A 21239-nucleotide genomic window follows, 5' to 3' on the forward strand; every position below is an offset into this window, starting at 1 on the left:
AATGTTTTGGGGCTTGATTTTCCGACTTGTACTTATTTAAAAAACTCTGGTTCTAGACTTTTAGAGTGAGTTTAAAGCCTTAGTGACTGCCACTCTACTTGGGTCCTGTTCAAGTCTAAGAATTTTTCACAGTGCGTCCTCTTCTTGACGAAATTTCGTTTTCCAGCCATTTCTCGTCGGACATTGCAGTCTGGGATCATTTTCATTCTCTTTAGAGTTGCTGTTCTGCTTACTTCGTAGCTTTGAAACTTTGTTATTCTGTTTTCCTGTTGTATTTTTGTAATTCCTCTAGAATATAAGAGCTTGGTTTTTGAGCTCCCTTCTCATCACAAAATCTTGTTTTTGGGTCCTCATCTCACTTCAAAAGCTCAACTTCTGCCTCATTTTCTCATTCTAGAAGTTCTCCATTTCCTGCTTTTTTGGTCTTCTTTTCGTGGGAAAGTCCTCTGCTACATATGTTTCACCAATTCCCAGCCATGGATTTCTTCAACACTGAATGCAGTCAAAATCTCACTGAGAACCGCATTGAAAAAGCCGGAGCCGAAACAAGCTGCACCGATAAAAAGCAAAGTCTCACCCGAGATTACAGAGAAGAACGCAGAGCTTACAGGGGAGTTCGTCGAAGAAAGTGGGGGAAATGGGTATCGGAGATCAGAGAACCAGGAAAGAAGTCGAGGATATGGCTTGGAAGTTTCGAAACACCGGAAATGGCAGCCTCTGCCTATGATGCAGCTGCTCTTTCCCTCAAAGGAAGATCGGCTCGCCTCAATTTCCCTGAATTTGCCGATAAGCTCCCAAAGCCATTAACGAAAGATCCGAAAGACATAAGGTCGGTGGCTTTAGAGGCAGCTAGGAGCAAGAGTAGAGAGAAAGAGCTTTCGGGCGAAAACCAGAGCTTCCCAGCGAGCTTTCCGGTCATCCAGGCACCAATTAATCAGTATTCCGGCGAGTTTCCGGTGGGTTCTCCGGGAATGTGGTCGGACTTAGCAGAGGCTTTGTTGCTTTCGCCTCCAGTTTTTGTAGGAGAGGAGAGCGATGAGGAAGAGAAAGATGAAGGGTGGCTTTGGAGCAATAGTATCTGATTCGAAAATCTGAGGAAAATGACACTGGTTTTTCAATATATTACTAGCCTTAGCACTTTTAGTTTTAATAACGTGTTTTGATTTGTGTGGCACCCCTTTTAAAGTTAGCCATGTAATTTACCTTCACTATGCCTAGCCAAAATAAAGTTTTAAAGCTAGAGAGAGAAAAACCTCTCTCTCTCTCTCTCTCTAAAGCTAGAGAGAGAAAAGTACGCTTTTTCTCTCTCTCTCTCTCTAAAAGTATGTTCTCTCTCTGTGAAATATTTAGGGTTGGACTGGTATAGTAGATTGAGTTCTGCCTCCAATGGGTATATACATATCCTCTGAAAATTTTTGTTTCCTTTTTTTGTTGTATTGTGATTTAGGAGACATGTTGCAGTTTCATATTTTCTTATTTTGTTTGTAAGTGACACTGGTTACAAGGGCAAAGGATCCTCAAAATCACATGGATCCTTTTTGTTACTTATGGATTGTCCATAATAAGTGTGGTGGCTTATCCAATGTAAACAAAATGTGATTTGGTCATTAGGTTGTATTCTCATTTTACTTAGAAAAGTTATTTGGTATTCTATATAGGTAAGTTGGTTCATAGATACTTCTTGACATTCTAAAAAGAAAAAAAAAGTTTATATTAAAGTGTTTGCCTTATACCGTACAAGTAAGGTGCACCAAAAAAACCTATTGAAAAAGTTATTTCGTCACTAAAAAATACTCAAATTGATGATCTTCACTTCTATATATGAAAGAAAAAATGAATTTCAAGTTTTAAAAGTAGTGCATTTTATATCACACTATCTAAACCATCTATTTTTAAGATTTTTCGCTTGCTCATAGATATCTTTCTCCCTACTATGAGAGTGTGTATAGCATGCTCTCATGGGAGCATAATGTATATTTATTCCCTCGGGCCAAAAACTGCTCACAAGGTTGTCTTAGTTGGAGATTTTGGAATCCCTTTAGAATCACTGCATGAATTTTTTCACAAAATGAAAATTGGATTTCAAGTTCTTAAACACCTAGATCCAAAAACTGGCATTTCAATCTTAGGACTCATTCATTTTAGGCACACATATAGTTATTTTTTTGCCCTTTCTTCTTTTTTTTATCTTCTTTTCATATCCCAAAATTGTGATCCTTCAAACCGTCATGAATAAGGTTTTAGCAGAGGAGTAACTCTAGGATATGGTCCTGCTGGAGCATATGATCTTTTCGCTATGTCGAAAATCAGATGGATGAGAGAGAGAGAACCTGAATGTTCATAGCAAGGTTGCAATAACGATTAATAGTATGTGCTTTAACTATTATCGCAATAATAGCGGTCATTTACAACAAATAATCCTAGATACCAAGTTATATTTGAAGAGGAAAAAGTTTTTGTTAAGGGCCCGTTTTGATCTTTGTATTTTTCAATCTTGGGAAAAGTCGATCCTAGAATTGAGATTTACTGAAATTGACATTTCCTTGAATATGGTGTATGTTGTTTGGATAAGTAGAAATAAAAAAAATACGAATTTCTTGTTTGGACTGTTCGGAATATCTTTTTCTTGAAATTTTCAAAATTTTTTATTAATTGTTATTATTTCAAAAAATTAACCTTTTCCAATAATGTGATTATTGAATAATAATTTCTAGTGTTTGTCCAAGTGCACATTTCAAAATTACCAAGTTTGCAATGTCCTTGTTAATAACACCCAAAATTTGACATGACATATTACTCCCAAAGGCATTTTATGGCGAAGCACCAAAGAACGTGATAGATTTGTATTTCATTTTTATATATGGTAAAAGCTAGGTTAGTCCAATAGTTCATATGAGTCCAACGGTCTAGGTTGAATATAAGCCTATCTGACGGTCACAGATGTCCATCAGTGTTTGAATTTTAATTGTTTTTCTATAAATTCAAATCACTAGAAATTTTAGGTGTTGTTATGCTCATCAATTTGCACCTAATAAAAATATAAAAAAAAAATTATTCACAAAAAAATGACCAAAATATCTTTGTTTCGGGGGCATGTTGATCAATTTATTTCATGTAAAATATTTTTTTTGATATTTTTCGAAAATTCATCTATTTTTTATTAACACATGGCTAAAATTTCAAGTGATTTGGATTTGTAAAAAAAAATTAAAATTCAAACACTGACAGACATCTGTGACCATCAAATCAGCCTAAATCCAACCTGGGCCATTGGACTCATATGAACTCATATGTTCATATGAACTAGTAGAGCTTTTTCCTATATAGATATATGGTTATGTTAAGGTGCTCACACTATGGAGTAATTTATCATTGTACTCAATAAATTTTAAACACTTCTATATTTACAAGAAGCATTTTTAATAAAGAAAAGTTTATATAGAGCCGAGGCTCTAAACAATCAAATTAGAGCCCACCTCAAAATTCACTAGAAAAGGTTGTTTTGATGCCCAAATATCCTTAAATTGATCATAGCAACATCAAGATGTATATACATAAAAAAAAATTGGATTTCAAGTTTTGAAAATAGTGCATCTTGTAGCGCATTTTTGGATGGTCAATTTTCAAGATTTTCAAGTTGTCATTGATCTGTTCGATCTACACTATTTTTGAAGCATTGAATTTTATAGTTAAAGACGAAAATATATTTTAAGGCTATCACAAAGATTTCCAATATTGAAACCACTTTTCTCGACACTATTTGAAGATACACTCCAATTTGATTGTTTAGAGCCTCAGCTCTATACAAACCGTACCCTTTTTAATAAGGCCATTTTTTGTAATTAGGAAGAGCGAGACGTAACTCACATGAGGTGTGACGTTAACCACATATATCACACTAGTGGCATTTAATGCTCCATGTGGATGATGTCACACCCCATGTAGATGAGGTTACACCCCTCCTAATGACCAAAAATACTCTTACGAAAAGAGTTCCATATACAAAACAAAAATCTATAATGTCTAAATTTCTTTAGTACAATGATAAATTACTCCATAATGTGAACATCTTAACATAACCCATATATATATATATATATATAGAGAGAGAGAGAGAGAGAGGGGGGTCCGAATTTCATTTTCTCATTCATTCACAACACATGCTAATCCGTGTCACTTCATTCACATCACATTCATTCAAACTGAAGTACAAGATGATTTTATGTAATGGAAAAAATTATTTCCAAAAGGTGTGGGAAGGCAATAGTTGGCCAGTATTAGCAACTCTTGTACACAACCTTTTAGATATGTCATTTCCATTACAACACCTGGTTAGTTATGTCCTGAAAAAAATTGAACCATTTTTTTAATATACTTCACTGTAAACCCACCAAAGACCAGTTCATATTATTATATATAATTTACATAAAACCAAAACATGACTACAACACACATTGAAGCCTACATCATGGGAACTCATCTATATAATTTGAAACCTATTTTCTAGACATGATTTTCTGAATATTGGGAAGAGAGAGAAGGGATTAGTTTTCAGCATTGGTTATATCTCTTCTAGAGCCAGTTTTCAGTCTTCAACTCTTGGTATATATATCTTTTATTCCTTGAGAATTCTCAAAAGTCATTCCTATGCCATCCTGTTTGGTCATTTTGCACAGGGCACCTAAGATCAGATGAACACTGGTAGATATTTTTTAATGAGGTTCCATTTATCAAAAATAGAAAGGGAATAAACAATGACAAAAATACCTGGCTGGACATTTCATCAAAATTGCATCAAATATCAGAAATAAAAAACCCAAAGATCTTTCAAAGCTCATCAGCAAAACCCATAAAGCAGAAAACCCAAAATTCACCATGTCATAAAATTGCAGATAATTAAACAGAATTAAGATTTAAGAAATAAAACTTTGAGAGTTACTAAAATTACAAATATTGCAAACTAACATGCAAAACCATCATATCAAAGAAAAACGAAAAAGGAAATATTAGATGACCCAAGTCCAAAAAGCCCAAAAAAGAAATGCAGAAAAAACCACAGAACAGGAAGAAAAAAAAAATGAAAGCATGCACAGTTCAAAACTCGTGCTTTGAGCTAATTTCAGGCCTCAGTTCAATTTTCACTTTAGAATATCAACTAACTAAACTTCAAGATTGTACATATGTGGCATATACAAGAGAAATGAAAAAGGCAACCACTTACCAATGTTATGCTCATGGTTAGCACTGTCAAGTTTCAAATCGCATGCTCAAACTGCATTCGCCAAGAATAGTAGAGTTTCAAAGAACCCCAAGAGGCAAGCAATTTACATTTGCCCACATAATGGTAAATATTGCTTTTCCTATTGGCAGCACATGCATAAGATCCATGCCAAACAAAATCAGAACCCATTTCAAGCACTCTGTTCTCTTCATGCTCACTAATTCTTCTTATATGACAACTGAGCAAGTTACCATGATTGCAAAATCTACTTATAAAAGTCATATAGTTTCCTTCTTATTCTACCTAACATATTCTATTGAAAGTTTAAACAACCTATGCAAAAGAGATACCGAAATGAAGCTACTTTTCTGTTAAAGCAAAATTGTTCTCTCATTACCTGTATGAATAGACTCTCAGAAAAAGCTCAGTATGTTATATTCAAGAGGAGAAGACGTTGGGGGAAAGACGAGAGCAGCAGGGAAGGAGGGAAGAGAACTCACTTAATTTATGATCGTGCAACATGTCTTTGTAATGCATGAGATTGAAAATAAGAAGAGGTAAGATGTTGCTGCTCCTTTAATTCATTTCGTCGCTAAATTTCCGCTCTCCTAAGTAGGCCTGGAAGAAGCCAAAGAGTTGAAGACAGAAAGCATAGTTGCAGACCCAGGAAAACAGTAGCAAGTGTTGGTGTTTAGAGAGACCCTAGAGGCATATTAATGGCTTTCCATCCTTTGAGTTCCCAACCAATTGGTTCATTTGGGTTGGATTCTGAGATCCCATGAATATTTCCTACGTCCATGCGAAGTTTGTCATCCGACTATGAAACAGTAGGCATCCAGTTACAAACGGAGCTAACTGTCCTAGAGTCCAAAACTGGCTCCTAATTGAGGCCTAAGAGATGATAAGTAGTCCATGATCCTCGGGTCAAAGTCCTCACCCACACAAAACTATCGAGTGGTTAGCAATGTAGGGTAAAGCATGTGATAAGAGCCGCATGGGTTGCATAAAATGTGTACTCTAATAGTGGCTAGATATAACTATGTTACTGTTGTTAAGGAAGTCTGTCCACAAACAGAGTCCAACCATGATATCTCAAAATATCTTGAGACGAATAGTAGAAAATATGACCAATTACCCAGATCCTTTCATAGAAATTGTCGTTGCAGCGCATAATCAAGATATCTTAGAGGCATAATTACCTGTAATTGTAGAAACAACGACACTGACTAAAGGTTCGTTTAGATGATAGTCCATGAAGAACATTAGCCAGAAAACAGTCTGACCAAGCCGTTTATATTAATTTAAGCCCATAATTCCCAGATAACAGACCAAAGAAGAATTGGCAATATAACTTATCACTAAGCTAAACAGGCCATACAAAGATCTCATGATCAACTCCATACCTTTCAATAAATCCCTTGATCACCAGCCAGCCATTATATCTGCTAAAAAAATATCCATTAGATGCAATCTTTATCTTATAAACCATCTTACATCCAACTGGTTCTTCACCAGTAGGAAGTGCTCAAGTGTCACAGTTGGTTTGCATTGATTTTAATTACATGATCATTCTTCACAAAGTGCTCACAGGCACAAGGTTTCACTAAAGTAACTAAAATATGATAGCTAAACAAGGAAACAAAACCATCCTTATAGAAATCAAAGAACTGGAAAGAAGAAAAAGGTGATGATAGAATGCATAAAGTAACGAGAATAAGGAATGGTTTTGCTCTTTAATGTTGAAATACAAGCCAATGAGTTGATAAGCTTTTCTGCAGTTGACAAATAGATAGATTCTATGGAGGTACCATTTATGACAAGTCTGCAAGTCTCTTTTCCTTCTTTTCTTGGATAAGTCTAGATAGAGAGTCTTCAAGTAATAGAGTCAGAATGATGCAGCAATTGAAATATAGGCTCAGCTAAGTTTCAAAATCATGTAATGTATGGAACTGTTCTCAATAAATAATGTTAGAAGCTTTATATAGTTTCTAGTTCATTGGACATGCACTATACACGTGAAACAGGTGCTTACCACTATGCTGGTCTTTCCATTGGAAACATGGAGGTGGTACACAAACTTTTGCCACTCAAATCCTGCTGTTGAATCCACTTCTAAATACTTATCAAGAAAAAAAAGAGGGTAAAACCAATTCTAGAATTTCAATAAATGGCCTGGAAGAGAGTAGTTCAGAAATACAGCATCAGTCAGATTAGGACATAATCTGCCCCATGTACTCCAACCCGAATGAGAAACCTGCCCATCAGCAAACTTAAGATAGAAAATCATGAATCAATGCATTCAAGCCATATCCCCCATCTCTACAAATGATGATACACTTGTTTTTTAAATCAGTAATGCTGTGCATTGGCCCTTGCTCAAAGTTGGCCATTCGCATTTATGAGTTCCACAAATATAGGGGAAAAGTACAAAAGAAAAACACTTAAACCTGCAGTTCATCAAGAATTCAAAAACATCAAGACTGATCGGAAGTCACATTCATGAGCTCTTTTTCTATAAGACTGATGTATAATTAAAACCAGTAATGCTATGTCATGAGCCTCAAAATGCATAATTGAAGGTGTACTAGAGACCAAACTCTCCACAGAGCAAAATGCATAATTAAAGCAATGGACAATCATGGAACAAGGATTCATGAAGGCTCAATTCCCAAATACATCAACAAATTCTCATGCACAAAAAAAAACATATAACCTGTCATAACACATGTCCAATGTTATAGAGAGATTGAAACCCATCCACGTCATAACCCGAAAAGTAAGACATCCACAACCATTTTTAGATGGTACCCAAGAGAGAGGGGAGAGAACAAAAGGAAGACACACACACACACAGATAAGTCAAATTACATATCTAAAGTTTCCATAAATAAAATTTAGAGAAATTGAGAGAGACTCTGAGAGGGCCATAGGGATGGCATAGTCATCAGGCATCGGTTACGATCATTTGATCCACTTCCATACTTGGACTGAATCCAAGCCAAATCATTCATCTTGAGGAAGATCTTGCCCTTATTCGCATCTGAGCCAATCTCCATGCCCTTGAAGTGACATCATCTGACACACCATCAATATGGAAAATGACATCACAGACCTCATCGATGTGAGGATTAAAATGTTTTTATATTCCTTAACTGCAGACCCTAGGCCCGACACTGCTTTGGCAATCATTTCTATCGTACTAGACATTGCTATCGTCTTCCTCTTCGTTTGTCGACTTGAAGTTGAAGCTGTGGATTTACCCTTCTCACTAGCCCTTGAATGTGTAGGGGTCTCACGAATGCCCCCCTCTTCAACATCCCTACCAATGTCTTCACCAACCAGAGCTTCCCATAACACTCTCACCTATGGGTTCATCTTCTCGCGTTGCATCTCGCTCAGCCATTGATGTTGTCCTCGCACCTACCCCATCGGCCATTGAATTGCTTATGATTATGCTCAATTCCTATTGATATGCTTGACTTCTAGATGTGCCTATACAATACGGACAATTATTAATGCATAATATTGAAATACACAATACAATTCATAAATACCAAAGAACAGAAAGGAATAAACTAATCGCAATGCATTGATCCCAAAGATCCTCGTTACCAGTCACTGTCTGTCTCACTGAATCCCACCCAAATCTGTTGTGGTTTATGATAACTGTAGGGTAGTTTTTACCCCAAGTCTTAAGCCTATTCTTGCAGTTCTCTCTCCTTAAAGCCATGCCTGTTGCCTTGGTGAAGGATTTCTCTACAGAATTCCATTGTGGCGGTTTGAAATCCTTCTCTGGCTTGCCACATGGCTCTACCTGCTCTACAAGCGCATCTAACAAACCTATTTCCATTCTATGAGTCCACTGAATTTTTTTTGCCTTTGAAGATGCACTCTCGACCTCCATTATCTCATCATCCATGCCTAATTAAATTGTCAATATCATAAGATAACAACATGAATTGAAAGCAACATTTCACGGCCATAAGATTCATTCAACACATGACTACATCAATGCATGAATTGAGCATGTCATACTTTGTACTTAATAAACTGAAAGCTATTCCAACAACATTTGACTAACAAAGAAGAAAACTAAGAAATGCCAAGATGATCCTTCCACAATGAAGGAACTGAACATGTTATATTTAGTACTTAATAAATTGAAAATTTGCTATTCCAACAATATTTGACTAACAAAGAAGAAAGCTAAGAAATGCCAAGATTATCCCTCCACATTTTCATTGACATATTATCTCGAAATTTCGCTCAATCATCCCTCTCACTCTGACTCATCCCAAATGTCTCTGATTCAAAAACCGGAATAGTATTGTCCTCACATCTTTCCACATTGACATCTCCTCCAATTTCTTGCACATCACCATCAACTTCTGTAATGAAATTATGCAATATAAAACAAGCAAGGACTATCTTCACTTGTGTCCTAATTGGATAATTAGGGGCAACCTCCAATATAGGAACCGTGCCTTGAGGACACCAAAGCCACATTCAATAGCATTTCAAAGTGAAGAATGTCTTTTGTTAAAAAACTCCTTATAGTCTTGAGGATTCGAATTACCACGATTGAAATCGCTCTTATGGTAACGTGTTAGGAGGTACGGAGAGAGAAATCCTTGAATATTTGGGTAGCCAGCATCGACCAAGTAGAATTTTCCTATAAAACAAATAGACTACGTTTATTATCTCATTGGTTTATGTATATGCAGTTTTGAATATTGAAAAATAGTATAATGTTTACCAAGGGGCACAGGAAGAGGGTCCGCACATGTGAGTGAATGTTGAAGAATACAAGAATCCAATGCCGAACCTTCCCACCCTACAAGGACATATTGAAATTTTAGAGTGAAGGAACAAACACGCATAACATTCTGTGATGTAAATCCCTTGCGATTCCAGTATGTACTTTGAACATACTGACTAACAATAGCAGGGATGTGGGTGCCGTCAAGGACCCCAATACAGTCCTACATAGACCAAAATTGAAATCAATGAGCAAAGTAGACTCTACCTAAAAATTGATAATTTGAAATGAAATGAATATAACTATGAAGTCACAAACTACCTTGAAGTAATCTTTAAACCTCCTATCTCTGCTTATTTATGCTCGTGTAACCAATTGTAGGCGTCTAATGTAATCAGGGTTGAGTCTTAAAAATGCTTTCAGCACGCAATTGAAATGTCGGTTGACAGTCTATCTTGCGATTCCTCAAGTTGTGGCCAATAGTGTGCAAGAACATAACCAATTGTTCATCTAGAGATATCAAGAATGCATCATTACTGTAGTCTCTCTGCCTAATAATATCCCTAAGTTGGAAGTAGGCAGCTCGACTCATTCTTATTTGGTTACAACGACCCACTTCATCTGTGTGGATTATAGAGCTATAGAAGTTAGTGGCCAATGCTCTTCGATTGGGACCCTCGTTTCTACGAAATGCAGTAGCCAAAGCTGCGGCTACTGCACTTAAATTGGGTGCATATACACCCAAATTATCATCATTCTTTCGAAGTCAGTTGTATCTCTCCGTTGGATAGTCCTTGTAGAATGTAGATATCAACTCGATGGATCTAAGTCAACCGTGCTTGGTAAGTTTTAGTTTTTTCACTTCAAAGCATCACACAATATTTTGCCTCTAGTAGATATAGATAGTAATTTTATGTTCATGCTTGGTAAGGCCAAATTAGCCAAAAAAAACCTAGAATAAATCAATACACTTTTGACATTTAAAAACATCAATATAAACTTCAACAATATTCACCACTTCTAGCACATATTCAATTGTAGATCGAATATTCAGTGTAGCACATAGTCACTTATGAGCTCCACTTACTTATGAGCTCCACTTACATCAAATGAGCAAAAATGACACAAGCTTGGCAGTTAATGGTTCTTGCATGGCAAAAGAATCAGTTTTAGAAATCTATTGTGAGAACACTACACCATAAGAGCTCTCAATGGATCCAAACACTCCTCAAGGTGTTATCTATCATGTATCCTTCATTGCGAAGAGGAAAAGTTGAAATGGGCAGTCACTTTTGTGCACCCAATGGTACAAACTACAAACCCCACAACCAACTAAAAGTACCCATCACCAAAATTGGAACACAAGCAAAATCAGAGTCTTATTGCCATTTTTTTACCAGAAAATAGTGAGAATCACATATAAAAAAACCATGAATTAAGACCATAGTTATATAGTTGGGGCCATAATTCAGTTAGATAACCTGCTATGTAGCAAATTTTAGGTTAAAATTCAGATATATTCAAAATTGTTTAGCAGAATCAAATATATTTCAAAACACCCAAACTTTTGGCCATTTCTAAACAACATACTGCTCATAGACAAAAATAATGCAAAACAATGACCAAAATACAATAGTTTTGCATTCACAAGGAGATGGAGAAAGAACTCCATAACTCATACACACAAGGAAAAGAAATATTGCACTTAACAATTGAAAATGAGAAAGAGTAAAAACAGAAAAACATCAAGAAATAGTGATTTGTAGCTTCACTTCCTATAATAGTATGTATTGTATGATTAATTGCACATAACTGAATTAGCATTAAATAAAGACACAGAACCCTCTCAGAAAAATCATTACTTCAAAGTTCACATATTACCTATCATTTTTGTCAACCAAAAGCGTGTACCAAAGTAGAATGCCATAGCAAGTAACCATGCATCGCTATGAACAGCAACAAGAGAACCAATCCTTTTCTTGCATCCCATCCCTAGCAAAATGTATCCCAAGTGCAGGTTCAGGTAGCTCAGGTGGCACCTCCTCAGCGGGCAGATTAACCTCCCACAACTCATTAGGCAATCAATACAAACATAGATGGCAAATAATACCTCATCATTTTCTTTTACTAATATTAAATATTTGAGTTTATAATATTAATATAGTGTATAATACAAATATTTAATATTAGTAAAAGAAAATGATAAGGTCATATTTTCCATCTATAATAGTGCATAATTGTCAATTATGTAAGAGGATACCACTAAAATAAACAAAACCATGAAGACAAGTAGAATCCTGTCATGCACTCCATTAAGAGCAATATTACACTCATGAAATAAGTACAAAGCCACAGCACATAGTAGTTTGATGGCTCACCACTCTCGTACATTGAGGCACCAGTGTTTGGATCAACAGGGTAGGGAAACCTGCACAAAAAAGTCCTCTGTTTCAATATCTTTATTTCAGTATTTTTTCACAGAGATGAAAGGGCGAAGTGAAGCAAATGTAAACTTTATTCTTGATTTTTTCATTTGTTCGTAGAGGCACATGCATATGCATGTTATATTCATATCGTAATTAGTACATATGTGGATATCCATCTACATGGCACAAACATATGCTGACACCAATGCACACACAAAATCAATTTGCTTAAAGTTTTCTTTCTTGCTTTTTCCTTCAAAACCCCTCATTGAATACTTACTGCTCTTTTCCACCAAGAGTTTTCACCATCTGCCGATGACTCAATGAACCTTTTGGACAAGGATAAACCTAATATTTGTTCCCTCAGCAGATGACAGTTATAATAGGAAAATTCTCAAGTAAAACAAAGACATTTTGGATTTTTACTCTTATATTCCATGGTACCACAGATTCCCTTTTTAAAGATTGTCTTCAAATTTGCTAGAAGATAACAGAGGAATAGAAGCTAAAGAACTCTTCAATCCTTGTACATAATGTATGGTTATACAACCTTCATGCCGGTTCCTAAGTTTCCTTTCTATCAGTGCTTTTATTAAAACAACTACTTAAATGGAACATATGTACTCTCCATACATCCTCGAAATATAAGATACTATAATCGCACCACACTGTTTTTTTGCTATGTGAAGAAGCTTTAACATACAATGAGCTTTAAACTAATCTATGCAACAAGAAGAGGTGAAGTTCTTCTTGAGGTTCATCAATAAAGAGAAAGCCATTCAGATTGCAAACAAACATTTGAAGCAAATCAATACTACTAGAAACAATTCAACTAGCATAAACTGATCTATTGCACAATATAATGCTCTAAACTTCCTTATCTCTCTTGATTTGAAAATCTCCAGAAAATTTTGTATCATTTCAGCTTTGAGTATTGATCACAAGCCTCGTTTTATATGTCCATGACATCGTATGTTAAACTTACAAAAGTATGTCTGTCTAGAATGCCGAAATCTAATGCGCTCATTAGGAATCCATATATGGGCTAGATGAACCACCACTAAATTAGCATCCCTAGGAAACCTTCATGCATTATGATATCAATCAAACCTTAATAGGCCTAGTAAATAATAGAAACACGGCATCCATATTCTTTTGCTCCAAATGTTTGGAGAACAATAATGAAGACAGACACGAATTTAATTGAATAATAATCGCTCCCTCCCTCCCATATTCAGATTTTTGGGTTTCATCCAAATTTTTTGCTTTCTCCGTAAGTTAATGTCCCTGTCCTTTAAAGGCCATAATAGGTATGAAACCACAGACTTATCAGAAACTCAAAAATATATGGCATCACAGAGCCTTATCAAGAATGTAAGGTTATGTTGAGCTTCAACTTCAGAACACTAGGAAATCTAAAAATGCTTTAGTTGAAATAACACAAGGAAAATCCTGTACCAACAACTTCTCACCTCCACTGAAAGATCAAGCTCAGTCATAGCCTGTCTGACTCTCCTGCAAAAAGGGCATGCCTCTGTTTGCAATTATTATTCAGGTAATGCCAAAAAAGAATGAGCACATGGGAGAAAACCTAAAAACAAGAAAACCCCAAAAAATACAGAGAATTGAAATCTACAGAGAAGCAAAATAATGCTGGCAAGAGCCCACTAAACAAGCTTTCTACCACGGTAACTAGTTACAGGTGGAGACAAAGAATCCTCAGGAAGTTGCCAACTTCACAGAAGATTTCTCAAGAAAGATAAAGTATGAATGACTGGAAGCAATTGAAATAAAGACATTTCACCTGATTGATTATGTAAATAAATGGAAGCAATTGTATTAATAATTCACACAAGCATATGACCATTTCAATGACTAAATTATACATCCGTCATGATTATTTCACTGACAAAAAAAAAAACTCATCCTTGTACAATATTATAATTTGAACAATAATGAGGCAGATATAACAAGATAATTACACAATATGAACATTTAATTAGACATTTTGGGTACTCATTATCATGGCTGGAAGAATCTATCACAACGCTCCATCACATTAGCCCCATATAAAGAGATGCTCAATCATCTAAATCCATGTTTGGACTATTTGGAGTAATTAAACAAAATAAAACTTATATATATCCAAAGAATACCCTGTGGATCAGAGTTTAGAGAAGACTTAGGTTTCTTAGTTTCGTCAAGTTTAACTTGATCCTTTAAGTTGTCAATTGTCAAATTAGGATGTGAGCTCAGGCAGCAACTAATGTCTTGACATAACAAGGGAGGCATTAATCAATAACCAAATGAAGGAATTTAGAGAACAATTGGTTAATCAAATGCATACCGGTTCAATGCATTTTATGATTCTAAATATCTACTATCTACCTACATGTGCATTCATTCAATTAACAAGTCTACCAAGCTTCAACAACATGTCTTCATTAACAATCCCAAATCAATAGTCAAAGAACTAGGCTCTAGTTCATGAGTCTTCAACCAAAATTTCCTTATTATGAACACTTGATAGTTGAGCTTAAATTTGCATGTCTTAACTATCATCACCAATCGACTTGCAATGACCTATTTAAGAGAATACATTGTGTTTAACATGATAAGTTTAACTAAAAAATCTGAAATTTCCAAAACTGATTATATTTTTATTATTTTTAAATTGAATATTTTATTTTCAATAAATAAAACAGAATATCTTCACCAAAGTGGTTAAGCTGCCCTAGTATTTGTCTTATTTTTAAATTGAATTTTATTTTCAATAAATGAAACAGAATATCTTCACCAAAGTGGTTAAGCTGCCCTAGTACATATATCCCCCAGCCAAAGCCAAACAGAGAGCGAAGAAAATTTCAGAACATTGGCAATGACAATAGAACCACTTGTGAATAGACCTTGGATATAATGGCAAGACACCTTATATGCAATAGATAGTGATGCTAAGTTAACATGCCACAAAAAGAAATAAAACCAATTCTTCGAGTGGGATCTATGATGCCTGGATATGCCTATAAAATCACTGTTTATATTTTACATATTTTTTAAGGACCTAGTTTTCACTCCATCCTTTTTAGTCACCAAGTGCAGCCCGTACAACAGGCACTCATACAGTACAATTCCTATCAGAGAAGAGGTGTGAGCTGTACAAATGGGATTTATTACTAGAAACATGTTTATGAAAAATAACCACCATTTTAGATCATAGGCTTAGGTAGAATAAAATTACTATTTGGAAGCTGAGGTGGCAGGAAGCAGAAACCTTGCTTCAACTAGACTCCCTTAGTATTTAGGAAGAAATGAGCTCCTTATTATCACAGCATTATCTCAAAAAAGTTGAACTTAGAGGAAGCATGAGAATATAATGAGGCAGGAGGAAACTCATTGGCAGTAAAAATCGATGGTCAAAAAATTAAAAGAAGGGGATCAAAACACTCATATGACTACAACAACATAAGAAGCAGGTAGTCATAGGATGCAGCCTAAGAGGGTACTCATATCAAATACCAGAATCTTGATTAACTCATTATGTGGTGGAGTAGTCTTATATTGACAAGATTTATAATCATTTTGTTTCTGGTGTTTGGAAAATCAGAATTTAGGATAACCTTGATTAATGACTAAAACTACACCACAGAATGAATGACTCCAAAGATCAGAAAGCAAAAACTTAAATAAATCCAAAAACCAGAAACCGGAACTGCAAGTTTGCCATAAGAAAACTGCTATGATGACAGAAAGCTTAAGTAATGAATGCATAGAATAAGAAGAATGAATCATACTTTAAACTTCAAACTCTATTAGTTCTATTGCATTTTACTTCCACTATCTGTTGGTGTCTAAAACTAAATTTACTTAGAGAGCTCAATATCATTAACCTTTGCCATAAGATTTGTATTTTCCAATTGTTCAACGTCAAATAAATGAAGCAGTCTTTAGAATTATCTGCATATGCCTATTTGAAAGCCTTGTTTATTTTGTGAGAGATATCTAAGTACAAATAGCATAAGAAAAATGTCATCTTCGCTCATTCATACTTGTCCTTCTTCCTTCTGTGTTTGCCTAACTTTTAGCATTAGCCAGATCACACACCTCACTTTGAAAAATGCAAAATAGCAGAAAGTTTAACATGAGAAATGGTTCACAAAGCAGACAAATGGATGCTTCAAACCCGAACTTTGTATTCACGTAAACTTAAAAAATATACCCAATCAGATTACAATCATAACATTTAGAAAATAACACGATTCTATTACAGAACTTTTGCTTCAAATCCTCAATACTATTAGGAGTTTAAAACCCAGAACTCAGAATTTTACTTCCAAGGCAGTAGTGACAATGAAAATGTAAGACATGGAAACCATTAACAACAAAGAAACATATCCAATACACTACTAACAAAGAGAACATTCTGACATATCCAAATTCCAAAGTGAACCAGAATCACCAATCCTAGAAGCATTATATATAGCCACAAAAGAATTTAAATTACATAAGTTTATCACTGTACACATTTTCCAAAAATGTTTACCAAGTCTATAGAGCCTTGTGGATGAGCTCATTGGCTTCCTCAATCCTACCCTCTCTGTGAAGACCTTCAATTAGTATCTTATATATAAATCTATCAGGTATGACACCATCAATCATCATACTATTGTACAAGAGTAAGGCCTCAGCTAATCTCCCAGCATCACAGTAGCCCTGAATCAGAATGCCATATGCTACAAAATCAGGCATCAACCCTCTATCTATTGATGAATGAAAAACTGAAAGTGCATCGTCCATCCGCCCCTCCTTGCATAGACCATTTATAAGAGCACTGTAAGATATAATATTCGGAGAAACATGGTCCCCCAACATCCTGTCATGAATTTTAAAAGCATCTTGAAGACTATGAGCTTTGCAATAACCATCAATCAAGCAACTATAAGTCACAATATTTGGCAAAGGACCCCTCTGAACCATTGTATTGAAAATTTGCAATGCCTCATCCATCCTACCTTCTTTACAAAAAGAATTGACAAGAATTGTGAAAGTTATAACATTGGGATCCAACCCTCTTAGCATCATCACCCGATACATTTTTAGGGCTTCATTTATCTTCTTTGCATGGCAATAACCAGTGATCATTGTGTTGTAACTTGCAACATCGGGTTTTAATCCACACCTAGAGAGACAATGGAAGAGTTTGGAAGCCTCTCCCACCCTACCTTCAGTAAAAAGAGCATTAATCAAGACATTGTAGGTGACAATATCAGGGAAAAGACCATTTCCTAGCATCATTTCGAAAATCTTAATCCCATCCGTTACTTTAGGTTTCTTACAAAATCCATCTATCAGAGTGGAATATGTTACAATATCAGGTACTATGCCCCTTTTGACTACTTGGAAAAAAAGATGTAGAGCTTTCTCTACCCTGCCTTGATCACACATCCCCTTGATGAGAGTAGTGAAGCCAAAGATGTCTGGAACTATTTTACTAGCGCCCATCATCTTGTACACCCTCAAAGCATCATCTAATTTTCCTACATTGCAGTACCCATCCATTAAGATATTGTACAAAACAGCATTAGGCTCTAAACCCATTCTTAACAATTTTAGAAAAAAAGTTAAGGCCTCCCTCAACCTTCCTTCCTTGCTTAATGCATTTAAAAGAACCCCAATAAGCACAACATCAGGAAAATGACCCCTTTCGAGCATACGCCCATAAAAATTGAATGCCTCCATAACATTTCCCAATTTACACAATCCATTTATTAGGTGGCTAAAAGTTATTATGCTTGGTTCCAGACCATCTTTGATAACCCTGCAAAGAAGCCCCAAAGCCTCCGAAATTCTAGCACTCTCACAAAGCCCATCGATCAGCACACTATAGGTAACTAAATTTGGACAAATTCCTTCTCCAATCATCTTTATATATAAGTCAAAGGCCTTTTGGAGATTACCCACTTTACTATACCCATCTATAAGTGTACTGTAAATCACTACATCTGGTACAGTACCCACACTGATAGCCTTTGAAAAGAGCTCAAATCCTTCTTCTAACCTACCCACCCCACAAAATCCATTGATAAGGATACTGTAAATGATAAGATCAGGAGCCACATTCTTAGCTAGCATACAATCATACAGTTCAAGAGCCTTAGTTAAATTACCCAGTTCGCAATAAGCATGGATCATAGAGCTATAGGTAACAAGGTTTGGATGGGGCCCCTTTTCAAGAAGCAAAGAGAAAAACTCAGAAGCAATTTCTATTCGGTTTTCCTTGCATAATGAATCAATGATCCTATTGCAAGCTACCGTTGATGGGATGAGCCCCTTTTCAAACATTTTTTTATGAAACCGTAATGCTCCATACGAATTCCCCTCCTTGCAAAGCTGATTCATCATAGGGAAATAAGAGCTCTGGTCTAAAACCAAATTCCTCTCAAGCATTTCTTCGAAACATGATTTGGCATCCTTTGCCCTACCAGACCCATACAATGCAGGGACTAAAGCTATAAATGTTGCAAAATTTGGTTTAATTCCTCTCTCGATCATCAATTCCATGAATCCAATTGCATCTTTCTCATTACCCAACTTCAAAAACCCTTCAATAAAACAATTAAAAGTGCTAATATTGGGTGGACAATTCTTCCTCTCCATTTCTCCGAATAATCCTCTGGCCCTTTCAGAATCACCGACTTTGAAACATGCACTAATCAATACATTATACATGAAAACATTGGGTTTTAAACCACTGTATGAAAATTTGACATAAATGTCCCAAATGGAATCAATCATATCAACCTTGAGCAATGAATCCAGCAAGAAAGCACATGAATAAGTTGAAATCGAAATACCCATACTGTGCAATCTATTGAATGCCTCAACAGCAAGCTCATTCATGCCGGCACGACAGTAACCAATATTGAGGAAACTGTACACAGTTACTCGGTTCGAGCCATATATTGGAAAACCAGATTGGAGTTCTCGAACTAAATCATAATTAGCACCAGAATAAGCAATCATATCATCAAAAAGATCCCTGGAAGCTTCAAACATTTGGTTTCGGATAAGGATATGACAAATACTGCAAAACGTTGCAGGAGTATGAGAAAATCCACGCAAATTAAGAGGTGCCCATTTGAAGAATTGGAGGGCTGAGCTGGGTTTTGACCCAAGTTTGTGGAGAAGTAGGTTGACATGGTGAGGCTGCAATTTGTGCAGGAAAATAGGGTAAGACCCTGTAATGGCGCCATTAGAGCTGGGTTTTGGTGCTTCAGGGTATGTGTTTCGAGTTGGGTTAGCGCTTCCACTGAAATTTAAGGATGGAAGAGAGAGGAAAACAGGCCTTTTAACGATTACCTTAGAGCGAGAAAGCATCAATAGTACTTAACCACCTTATGGCTTGTTTCCACGCTCTGAAGTTTGGCTTTTGGCTCTCTGCTATGGTTTTATATCTCAAGAGAGATATTTATCGAGCTTCGCCTGTTCTCTTTTCAAATTGCTTCTCTCTTTAAAGGGCCGTACCAACGGTTTAGCCTCGCCAGTTTCTCTCTCTAGAAATAGCTCAAATTCGATGAGAGAGAAAATGGCCCCCAAAAAAAATACGGAGATTTATAAGGCCTAAATTTTATCAAAACTAGGGGAAATGGTAAAAAACCCCATGGACGTCTTAGGCATTTTACCCCTACTCTACCTTTCCCGACAATCATCACAAAAAAAAAATTATGTTTTCTAGCTAATACTCTATATAAAAAATTAATTTTCTTTTAACGAAAATACCCTTTTTTTTCATCTAACTAATCGTTTTTGGATCCCAAATAAAAAGAAACACCTAATCGCACTTGTACAAAACGAACTGCTACTTCAAAACGTTGGACTGCATTTTCAAAATGTCGGACCGCTATATCAAAGCGCCGAACTGTCCCTTCAAAATGACGGACCGTAACTTCAAAACGCCAGACCACCCATTCCGGCAAAAAATAATAATAATCGTCAAACAACCACTATGAAATATCGAACACCAGACCACCACCATGAAACGCCGAACCGGCTATCCCAGCAAAAATAATAGCCACCAATTGTTCAAAATGTCTGACCACCCTCTCCAACTAAAATAATGTGGTATCTGAAAGACGGGTATTTTCATCCAAAAAATTGAATTTTTCTATAGAGTATTTATTTCCTAGATAAAGTTGGGTGAGTAGAGTCCGCATAAAGTACATTTTGGGGCGTTTTACAATTTTCCCATAAATAAAGCTTCACCTCAAAACCCCGTCCACAAAACACTTTTGATAATAAAAATCCCCTCTATGCGTTTAAAATCAAATTCCAACACTAAAAATAAAATTTGAAACTAAAAAATATACAAATATTGTGGATTTATAAACACTTATTTTTAAAGTGAAATGGACGGTCTAAATAATTTGGCGATGTGGATCTATGCGTTTTTCATGAATTTGAGGTGGGCTAGGATTCAATTCACAGAAAATGACATGGTTAGGGCAGGTCTCTTTAGGGGGCTTCCCTGATTTAGGCGGTGCAGTGAAAAAATATCGAGAACAATTTCGATAGTGCCCTTGGGGTGGAGGAGAAATCAGATGGCGGTGAAGGTAATTCTTTAGAATTGTTTGAGACTGGCTGGACCATATTTCTACAATATGCACTATGAGGTATAAAGATTTTATTTTAAAAATGGATGCAAATAGGTAGTCCATCTAAAAATAATTGTAATTAACCGCTCAAATGTTTTATTAATATAATTATTATTTATTAGTTTTTGAAATTTATGAGTTGAGGCTCTAAACAATCGAAGTAAAGCACACCTTCAAATAGTGTC

The 21239-nt window shown here is 35.8% G+C and overlaps 2 protein-coding genes across 14 annotated transcripts; one reads left to right on the forward strand and one right to left on the reverse strand.

Annotated features, from left to right (window-relative positions):
* Positions 1-314: 314 nt before the first annotated feature.
* Positions 315-1671, forward strand: LOC18427707 (Integrase-type DNA-binding superfamily protein). Its single transcript, XM_088851074.1, has one exon. The coding sequence runs from the start codon at positions 456-458 to the stop codon at positions 1080-1082; it is 627 nt and encodes a 208-aa protein (XP_088707200.1). The 5' UTR covers positions 315-455; the 3' UTR covers positions 1083-1671.
* Positions 1672-7886: 6215 nt separating this feature from the next.
* LOC18427709 (uncharacterized) lies at positions 7887-19992 on the reverse strand. Of its 13 annotated transcripts, none has more exons than XR_016043744.1 (8): positions 16947-19992; positions 13879-13921; positions 12359-12408; positions 11862-11972; positions 9978-10055; positions 9798-9893; positions 8834-9142; positions 7887-8713 (listed from the first exon to the last, which is right to left on the reverse strand). XR_016043744.1 is itself a non-coding variant. In XM_088851077.1 (5 exons), exons 1-5 carry the CDS (start codon positions 12052-12054, stop codon positions 8685-8687), a joined length of 705 nt encoding a protein of 234 aa, XP_088707203.1. In that variant the 5' UTR covers positions 12055-12151; the 3' UTR covers positions 7887-8684. The 13 variants fall into 13 exon arrangements, 5 of the variants coding, with proteins under 5 accessions (XP_088707203.1, XP_020519003.2, XP_088707205.1 ...); XR_016043745.1 differs by having other exon boundaries at positions 10005-10055; positions 13879-13940; XR_016043741.1 differs by lacking the exon at positions 8834-9142 and having other exon boundaries at positions 13879-13940.
* Positions 19993-21239: the final 1247 nt, after the last annotated feature.

The sequence above is a fragment of the Amborella trichopoda genome, chromosome 11 (assembly GCF_054954075.1).
Source record: "Amborella trichopoda isolate Santa Cruz 75 chromosome 11, AtrichopodaSantaCruz75HAP2 v2.0, whole genome shotgun sequence".
Classification (NCBI taxonomy): domain Eukaryota; kingdom Viridiplantae; phylum Streptophyta; class Magnoliopsida; order Amborellales; family Amborellaceae; genus Amborella; species Amborella trichopoda.

Bases quoted from the DNA above. Each gene is read 5' to 3' on its own strand.
- LOC18427707 (XM_088851074.1), top strand. From the start codon at position 456: ATGTTTCACCAATTCCCAGCCATGGATTTCTTCAACACTGAATGCAGT.
- LOC18427709 (XM_088851075.1), bottom strand. From the start codon at position 19,780: ATGCTTTCTCGCTCTAAGGTAATCGTTAAAAGGCCTGTTTTCCTCTCT.